At 35.5% G+C, this 10035-nt stretch overlaps 2 protein-coding genes across 2 annotated transcripts in view; one reads left to right on the top strand and one right to left on the bottom strand.

Moving 5' to 3' along the window:
• The window catches only part of LOC110271975, a 10941-nt gene extending 9427 nt beyond the window's left edge, over positions 1 to 1514 (bottom strand). Inside the window, exon 1 of the mRNA XM_021123719.1 lies at positions 51 to 1514. The gene's annotated coding sequence lies outside the window, so the exon portion shown is untranslated. The remainder of the gene's footprint in view (positions 1 to 50) is intronic.
• LOC107610557 (protein FAR1-RELATED SEQUENCE 5-like) lies at positions 5611 to 9335 on the top strand. The gene is made up of 5 exons (XM_016312599.1): positions 5611 to 5718; positions 6682 to 7424; positions 7529 to 7929; positions 8069 to 8856; positions 9282 to 9335. Exons 1-5 carry the CDS (start codon positions 5611 to 5613, stop codon positions 9333 to 9335), a joined length of 2094 nt encoding a protein of 697 aa, XP_016168085.1.

Raw genomic sequence — 10035 nt, 5'->3', positions numbered from 1 at the left:
ATGTATAATATAACACGAAGCTCACAATGAATGAAACAGCAAGACATAACTGCAGTATAAATGAAAAAGGCACTGGAACCTAGGGAAGCATGAGCCCCATCAGCATATTTCGTAATGAAAATAAGAGATCAGACTAAGGCAGTTGTAATAGGTACGGCGATAGGGTCCAGTGCGAGAAATAGAAGCCTATAGAAATCCGGGTTTGGATCCCCATTCTTATTAGTCTCAGCAGGTGGACAAATACACAAGCTGTACAAAATGTGAGGAAACATATAAGTATTTTTCGTACGGAATAGATTCTTCCATAGTTTGGTAAAAGAATAAGCCAAAGATGTTAAAAAATAGTAAGATTATACGTATGTGCATGCACAAAAAATGTTCAAGAAGTTGAACTCTATTAACTCACCCATGGTCCACCAATGCGAAAAAAAAAAACTTGTAGATCATAGAAGAAAGTGACGGCATGATAAAGTTTAATAAAAAAGTCTTGATAACAAGGGAATGGTGGAGAATGGCGGGGCAGGGTGTGGAATATCGGGGCTGGAAAAACGATAGTTCTTACTTTGTTATTTAATAGCTGTAGGTAACGTGGATAGTGATTGTTATTTATAGTAAAAACCTAAGGAAGGAGCATAAAATGATTTTAAAAATATTGCATCAAACCACCCAATATCCAACCGAGAATAGCATATAATCAAATGATTAAATAAAATTAAGCAGTCATGTGAATAGGTAAATAAGTGGGCCCACCGATCCTGATAGATGAGTTATTATTGCCTAAATATAAAAGCAAATAACATTTAATACATTAATAAGATGCTAACACAAGAGGGTTCATTAATAAAAAAATAATAATACGAACAGTAGGACAAATAAAAAAAAATGTAAATCATTGACATAGGGGCCAGAGTTTATCACCTTTGCTCGCTTGCGATAAGGGTAAATTGAGGGATGACTATGTAGTACCCTCTGGCTCGTAGGAAAAATTTGAAGGGAAAAACGATCCCACTCTTTGGAGAAAGGGTAAGAGAAATTAAAGTACATACAGGTCGTCATTAAATGCCATTGAATAAATACCAAAACTAAGGAACCCAAATAGATGAGCTCGAATCAAGGCGGTGGAAATCAAGATCTAACATGGCCAAAGGGGTAACAACAAATAATGAAACAAAAAAAATTATAGTTAAATAATCTGATATTAAATATTCAGCAGGGAGAAGAAGTGTAGCTTTACTTATTGCTGGTAGGAAAAGGTCTTTTCACCAGGAACCTATAGGTTTGAACAAATTGCAGCATTAAGAAAGGGAAACAGGTCAACAAAATTAAGGGCATTTAATGGTCCCTGCGGTTGAGCTGGGAAAAATGGCAGAAAACCTAGTTCCGGGAGAAACATGATACATGAATGGAAAAATGAGGCAATATAGACAAACACTGTAGGTGGGAGCTGTGACACGATAGTAGTACGGAATACAGCTTTGGAGGGCTGGTGCTGTTGGGGAGAAGGCACAGATGATGCAACCTAATGAACGGGGATCATGATTTAAAGCGATTAAATATATATATATATATATATATATGTCAAGGTTCTGTATTTCGTTCTCATTGTCGATGATATATGAGGCCCCAGCCTTTTTTTTTTAAATTTAATCAGATTGGACTTCTTTAGCCAAATGCGGAACAACATTGTGTTGGAACAAAAGCCCATAAAATTAGGAAACTTTGTAAAATAACATACTGAGACCCAAACCCTTTTCATATTAATCATCATGGGCTTCTTTTTCCATGCGGCTCAAAACATAGCATGGATAGTTAAATATTCAAATCAGAGTCGCTAATGCTTTGCTGACAACGCGTTGTAAGCTGAAGCCTATTTGATCCAACATTGATTAAGGAAATTTGAAGAGTAGTTCCGACGAAAACTAACTGAAATTACGAATGGCAAAATGGTAACTTTAAATAATTAGCACACCAACTAAGCACTTAAATAAAAAATATTAAGAGAAGATCGTTATATCGTTGACCAAATCCGTTATTAACCAAATTATAACGGAATCTTGCAACTTGCTAACATAGACTATAAGGAAATAGTGTTTATATGTCAACAAATGAGTATTGGAAAATTATGATGGACAAATTTGAATTAACAAAAGTACTCAAAATAATTTAACATTAATTAAGGGGTTTATGAAAACATATACTGTTAAAGTCAGCACTGCCAAGACTCCGTTGTTTTTGCTTCCCTCTCATTTTGCAGTTGCATTATTTTGCTGTCTGATTCAATAAAATAAATTTTAAAACGCTGTAAGAATTATGGAGAGTTGATGGAACTCAATTTTAGAGGGCTTTGGAAGTTTTATATGAAATGAAAAGATTGGGATTGTGCCTAAACAGTATGACATTCTCAGCTCTGTTAACAGCAAGTGGGAAGTAAGTGATCTGATACGACTTTTGGGCCCAATAAAAGATTAATTTAGGCCATTTGTTGATCGGTTTTCCATGTTGCCCACCTCTCCTAGAAACGATGATATGGAAGCAGCTCAAGTGTTTCTTTCTCAAGCCAAAATGGAGGGTGTTGCCCTTAATGTCAACATGTGTCGACGCATAATTGGTGAGTCATCGTGAGTTGGTAGTTTTTAATTCTGACCATGTATCATGTAGTTCTTCGACGTAAACATTGCCCACTTCTTTAAAAACAATAGATGGCATCTGGCTTTGTTACTCAACCCTTTTTGTCTCTTCTATGGGAGGAGGGATTAGGAGGAAGAATTCTTGTGAGTACCAAGTTATGAATGGCGAGGATTTTGTCTCATGAGTGTCTGTCTTCTGAGTACCAAGTTACGAATGGCGAGGATTTTTACTCACGAGGATATTTATTAAACATAAGTCATAGTCTAAAGTGAATTATTATGACCACAGCAAGGAGGACTGGTTGATAAAAATCCCACAATAAACAAATAACGCATTACAACAACGTAAAGGTAGATAAAAAAAGACTAAAAAGATTCTAACGTCACACGAATAGGCAAAGACATAACAAAACAGGGTGCTGCATGAAAACGAAGACCCAATTTCAGCTGCCCACACCAATTGGCGACTTCATTAACATAATGGTAAGGGAAAGTCATCTAAATCATATCACAAAATATTACATGACATTGATCACACACATAGGGAAAAGCCGACAACATTCTTGATGGAAACAACGCCTCCCCATCTCATGCGACCAACAAATCTAACAACTCTATCACCGAGACCAATAGCGCGAAATTGCGTCTCTGACACAGCAGCATGAAATGATGGATTAAAGAGATCAAAGCCACAGATGAAATGACTAATTCCAAGGAGGTTGAGACCGAGCAAACCACAAGGAGTTTCCGTAATGTACCAATAAAGGGAGATCGACCCAACTCCCTTCGACCAAACGTTCCAATGTTGATGGCAATCAGGTGCACCCCAAACCTAATGGCGGACCGCTCATAGCTCACGAAGTCCACACCGTTTTCGTGACCGATTAACACAGGATGCTCAACACACATATTTGCACCTATATCAATTTCGCTCTATATACAATCAAGAGTTGCATACCTAACCATGGAAACGGGTTTCTTCCGAAACATCCCTTCACTATTGATCCAAAAAACACACTGATTGAAAACTGCATACCTGTTGCGCAATCTGTCAACCATAGCCGGTGTTCAACCACAAGGGGTCCAATGACCCGATTCAGACTAAAAAACGTTTATGTTGTACCCTGCAAATGCCAGGTGACATTTGGTGAGGCTTACAATCCTATAGTCATCGCAACCATGTAGGCCCACAAAGGCATACGCAGAGCAGTCATCGCGATGGTTAAAGTGGTAGCAATCAGACCCTGAATCAGTGATGGGAGACCTCCAAGAACTAAATGGGTTCCATATAACCAACGAACTGGAATGCCCATCGATAGAAAATCTGGCAGACACCTTTCCCATGGCTGACCCAACCAACGAAAATCACTTCCAGTCAAACGGAGCAGTCAGCGGAACCTCCACCTGAGTATCAAATATGTAAAGAGACAGGTGGCCACAATCAATATCCTTGAGGGGATTATCCAAATGGAGGACCACCCCCTCTCCTCCTTTGGCTGTCAAATGCGTCACCATGTGATGCTACTGGCTCAATCTATTGAACCAGTCACATGACATGCATCTGCCTCTTCCAATTGTCTTTCCGTCAAATAGAGGAAAGATCTTCAAAATCAGCTCTGTTGGAAGCACCAGAATGTTGGAGCTGGTTAGCCCCCAGCAGAGACCACCGTGTTGGTGAACGGCATGATCTGGTGTGGCCGAGGATGATGAGCCTCCAGATGCGGTGCTAGAGTCCATGTGAACCGTGGATTAGCTGTAACACACACAGGCTGGTTTGAGAGAGATAAACGGACAGGAATGGGAAAATGATGGAAATGTGGTCCGCTGTGGCAGGCCAATGCCATAACATCTTCTTAAATAGAAGGGGGCTGGAAACTATAAGTTAGGAAGCATTAACTATAACTATTAACCATTAACTATAACTATTAACATTTGACTATTTAACTTTGTAAAGATATTGACCATTTACTCTAGCCTATTTATTTAATGTAGTCTCTTTGTTGACTTTAATATCCATGGCACAAACTGGTCTCTTTATTGATTATTGATTAATTATTTAATTGATTAATTATTTTCAGCCATAATCAGCCAAAACTTTCCATAATTTACTTCATTTATACCATTTAATAACAGTTTTATTTTTTTTCCACTCTCTTATCATTCTACTTATCACCGTTCTTATCAAATCTGTTTATTAATGATATTAATTACTAAATCATATCCCTTTTTATTAGGCACTATTGTAATCAATACTTAATATTCTTTTTTAAACTATAAGTTAGGAAGCATTAACTATAACTATTAACCATTAACTATAACTATTAACATTTGACTATTTAACTTTGTAAAGATATTGACCATTTACTCTAGCCTATTTATTTAATGTAGTCTCTTTGTTGACTTTAATATCCATGGCACAAACTGGTCTCTTTATTGATTATTGATTAATTATTTAATTGATTAATTATTTTCAGCCATAATCAGCCAAAACTTTCCATAATTTACTTCATTTATACCATTTAATAACAGTTTTATTTTTTTTCCACTCTCTTATCATTCTACTTATCACCGTTCTTATCAAATCTGCTAATTAATGATATTAATTAGAAAATTATATCCCTTTTTATTAGGCACTATTGTAATCAATACTTAATATTCTTTTTTATAATTTGATTTTTATATTTAAAAATACAATAAAGATTAATAATGATTATATTTAAAAACGGTAATTATAATATCAATTACATTAAATAATTGCATTTGATTCTTTGTCCATTATGATATTTATCATCAATTATTGGAGATATGAAACATGAAACCTATCCTAATATATACTTTATGTTAATTCAATCATAGTCATTCAAAAATCACAAGAATAACACCATTGCAAGCACAATAGTGTATAAGCCAAGAAATTTTGCAAAAAATTATTTTTATCATTGTAATTTGTATGGCAATTGATTTCGACCTTAATACAGTACCTATGGCAGAAGGTGCTGAAGAATTTGAACAACAGATGGACTCACCCAATGAAATTGTTGCCAGTCAATCAAGTTCTGAAAATATGGAAAACTACACTAATTCTGATGAGGTATGATAATAACCCAGATTATCTTTTGTGTATTTTTTAGCATTTTAGTTATATACATAACATTCTTGATTATTATTTGTTTGCTATTTATGTGAAAGAAAAAATAAATTTGGCACCGACAAATGATACATGATCACTCATGTTATATATATATATCCCCCTTCACTTTAGCATCATCACAAACAAAAATAAATCGTTATAAATAAACTGAATTTTTTACTTTTCAAATAGAACCGTGCAAGTCTGTACTTTATATATAAACTGGACAGATGGGTTCTATTGGTTACACCAAAACTTCATATACCTACTCAAATTTCTTTCCATTAGCCCATTCTTAATAACTAATCTATAATAAGTATTTCATTAAATCGGTCTTCTTTCATTTTTTCAATTACTTTTTTATATTTAAATTTATGCAGATAAAATATTATTAATGTAAAAATATATTTGACGTGATGACAATGTATAGTACATACCATTATTAATAATTTTCTCTTTTAGCATCATCACAAAATAATATAACCAAGACTATCATATATCATCACGCTGTTCGTACACATAGCATTCAATGATATTCTAATTAACTTAGAATTTCATTCAATTCTCAAATTTTAAATTTTAGATTTAATTTCATCCTCTTGTCTGTTTTTTAAGTTAAATGAGAGATAAATCATAGAAATAAGTATTTTGATGACAAATTATTTTTTTATAATATTTAATTTTAAATTACTTAAAATACAATAGAGAATGTAAATAAAAAAATAAAAAATATATGTAAATAAAAAATATAATTACATGAAGTTAACATCCACGTTAACATACATAATAAAACGAAATTATCACCTAAAATTACAGTATTGTGTTTAATTTGTTATACTCGATAATGAAATTAGCCACTTTTGTATAGTTAACTATTGGGTAGAGTTTCATTTGTTTTTTTTTCTTTCTTTGTTTTTTTTCCAGGTCATAAACCAAGCCATTGGTGAAGAGCAGCTAGATCCCGAGGAGGGAATGTGTTTAGGCACATTAGAATATGCGCGTGCATATTATTACCGATATGCGGCTAGGACTGGATTTGTCGTCAAAATAAGAACCACTGGCTGGGAGACGAGAAACGATCAGAGGGTGGTTGTTAATCAGGCTTTGCATTGTAACAGAGATGGATACCGCACATCCCGTGTAAAGACACCCAAGAAAAGGAAAACGGTGGCCTCAACCAACTGCAAAGCCCGTTGCTATTTGGCATTAGATAAAATGATAGGGCAGTGGAGGATTTCTCGAGTAGAGTTATCCCACTCACACCCGCTTAATCCGAAGCTATCTGTAATGTTCTCAGCAAACCGTCAGCTAAGTATGCATGTGAAGGACCTGATACAGCAAAATGACAAAGCTGGCATTAGACCGAGTAAGACGTACCAGGCACTAGCAAATGCCGTCGGTGGCCCTGCCAACCTCTCCTTTACAGAGAAGGATGTTAGAAATTACATTAGTCATCACTTACGCATTTCCGGGGATGAGACAGATCCAAAAGAGTTACTTAAGCACTTCTCACGGATGAAGGAGCTCAATTCGAACTTTTTCTTTGAAATAGATGTGGACGAAAACCATAGCATTAGAAATGTGTTTTGGGCCGATGCTCGGTGTAGAGCTGCATGGGAATATTTTGGTGATGTTGTGACGTTTGACACTACTTACAAGACTAATAGGTACGAAATTATTATTTTTCTGTTGGACTTAATTAGACTTTTTTCCATGAAAGGCATTTGTAGTTTCCACCTACATTACATGTTTTTATATTTCCATTGTTTAGGTACGACATTCCATTTGGGTCTTTCGTAGGTGTCAACCACCATGGGATGTCTACACTTCTTGGGTGCGCATTATTGCGGAATGAGGACACTCGTACATTCGAATGGCTTTTTCGTACTTGGTTGAAGTGCATGGGTAAGGCCCCCATATGTGTTATAACAGATCAGTCGCTGCAGATGCGTTCTGCATTAGAAACCACATTACCACACACACGCCATAGATGGTGCATATGGCATATCCTAAACAAGATACCAAACAAGCTGGTAGGTTACCGTCATTTCGATCAGCTTATCACATGCATTAAGAGGATTGTGTTTGGATCCAAATCTAAGGACTCATTTGAGAGAGATTGGCACGATTTCATTGAAGAGTATGACCTCCACAATTCTAAGTGGCTAAATGGTAATATAATCTTCCGGTTCATTGAGGCCTATGTGTGGCTTTTTTATAGATGTTATTTTATAGTCAATATGGATGTTGCACTTATGGGTTAACTTATGCTATTTGTTTTTTTTTGTATTTTTTCCCTATTCATTTGCAGATATGTTTGCTGACCGACACATGTGGGTGTCAGTATTTTTCAAGGACGAATTCTGGGCTGGCATGAGGAGCACACAGCGTAGTGAGAGCATGCATTCAGTTTTCGATAAGTACTTAAACAGTAAGAGCTCTTTGTTGCAATTTGTTCGCCAATACCAAAACTGTGTTATAGACAAGGAGCAAAAGGAGCTTGAGTGTGACGCTGCTGATTTAAGGGGTATTATCCCTTGTGTTTCTAGCTCACCAATAGAGAAGCAGTTCCAGAGAGAATATACAAACTCCATGTTTCGAGACGTTCAAGATCAATTTATAAAAAAAGCCGATTGTGACATCTCCTCAGTCAACCATCATGGCACAAGTATAGTTTGTGAAGTTGACCAACAAAAGATGGTGTTTGACATGTCAGTGTATAGCAGATACCAAGTCGTGTATTGCTCGCAGTCATTAGACGTTCAATATGATTGCTTTATGTTCCAATCGAATGGTATTCTATGCTGCCACAGTCTTGCTGTTCTCCTAGATTTTCGTGTGACAGCAGTGTCCTCACAATACATTCTATCCCGATGGAGTAAGAATGTTAGTCGGAGACACACATACATCAGGAGTAGCATTGACATGGACTGTTTTGATGAAAGCATGACCATTTTTAGGGAATTGTGTTCTGATTTTTACAACGTTGCTCAGGATTTCGTGGCTACTCCGGAGGTTGCTGCTATATTACGTGATGCCATGGACAGTGCTCGGCAGAAGCTCAAAGAACACAAGGAATCCGAGCATCAAGCTGCACATGTACCAAGTGCGGTTTACTCACATACGCGTGATGAGTGTCCCGTTAGTATGGATGAGCTTCATGGCCCACGTCGTGTTCCTACGCGAGGTCGTCCAACGTCCACCAGACTTGGAGCAGATCTAGAAAAATCTATTAAAAAGAGGGTACGCAAACACAAGAACACTAACAATCACAACAAGGTAAATATGAGATGTACCCCCTTTTTCACGTCATTTGTTTATTTTAAGTGGGTTGAATGGATTATAAGTGATGATGTTATTTTTTAATATGATTTGTGTGTTAATGGACCTAATGGTAATGCACAACCATCTCCTACCAATGTGGCATCTTCCTACAAAGATACGCAATGGGCTTATTCAGAAATGACAGAGAATTTGGCTACGCATTCTGGCTCCTTCATATCACTATTTAATTTATTCCACAGGAAGCATTTTTGGAGGATTCGAAGTTTAACAACACTACAAATCATAAGCATTAGAGTTTAGCAACTACTTTGTACTTTGTCCATGCTTCAATGTTATTTTACGTTATCATGATTTTGTTGTTTTATTGGATTTATTTTACATATTTTAATATACTCAACTTTTATTTTACCTTGCTACAGCTTCATCTACCATTATTAAACAAAATACAATAACAGACTTGGGCAACTAAATTTCAACTTTTTAATTCTTTTACTCTTTCTCACCGTTATTATTTGTTACTAATATTTTATCTTAATAAATGTTTAGTTGTTAATTTGATCATTATGATAATGTAGTGCAATACATGAATTTTAAAATTGAATATCAAAGGTATCCGTACACAATAAGGTCTTTTTTTCATTATTTAAAAAATTAGACATCAAAAAGGCATATCCAAACATGTATTTTATTTACCTCTAATAACATCCTTTAATTTATTAGAATAACAACCACTTACCTACAATAACATCCTTTAATTTATTAGAATAACAACCATGATCGAGCATTTGTTGCTTGGGCATAGATATTATTACCTGGCTGTTAAGCATGGGTAATTGTAAAGTCCATAAATTTTTAGCAGATATTCGAAATAAAGTTCAAACTTCAATCAACGTGATCTCGATTTTAGCAAAAAAAAGCCAAACACGTGTAAAAAAATAATCTAACAATTTAAAAATAATTTTTTTTATTACATAATTATTAAACGGGATATTG

The sequence above is a fragment of the Arachis ipaensis genome, chromosome B01 (genome assembly GCF_000816755.2).
Source record: "Arachis ipaensis cultivar K30076 chromosome B01, Araip1.1, whole genome shotgun sequence".
In the NCBI taxonomy this organism is placed as follows: domain Eukaryota; kingdom Viridiplantae; phylum Streptophyta; class Magnoliopsida; order Fabales; family Fabaceae; genus Arachis; species Arachis ipaensis.
Note: the sequence above shows the minus strand (reverse complement) of the source record. Positions and strands in the feature narration are given on the sequence as shown.

Coding starts and splice junctions, on each gene's coding strand:
- LOC107610557 (XM_016312599.1), top strand. CDS start 5,611: ATGGCAGAAGGTGCTGAAGAATTTGAACAACAGATGGACTCACCCAAT. Junction 7,425..7,528: donor ACTACTTACAAGACTAATAG/GTACGAAATTAT, acceptor TCCATTGTTTAG/GTACGACATTCCATTTGGGT. Junction 7,930..8,068: donor CAATTCTAAGTGGCTAAATG/GTAATATAATCT, acceptor ATTCATTTGCAG/ATATGTTTGCTGACCGACAC.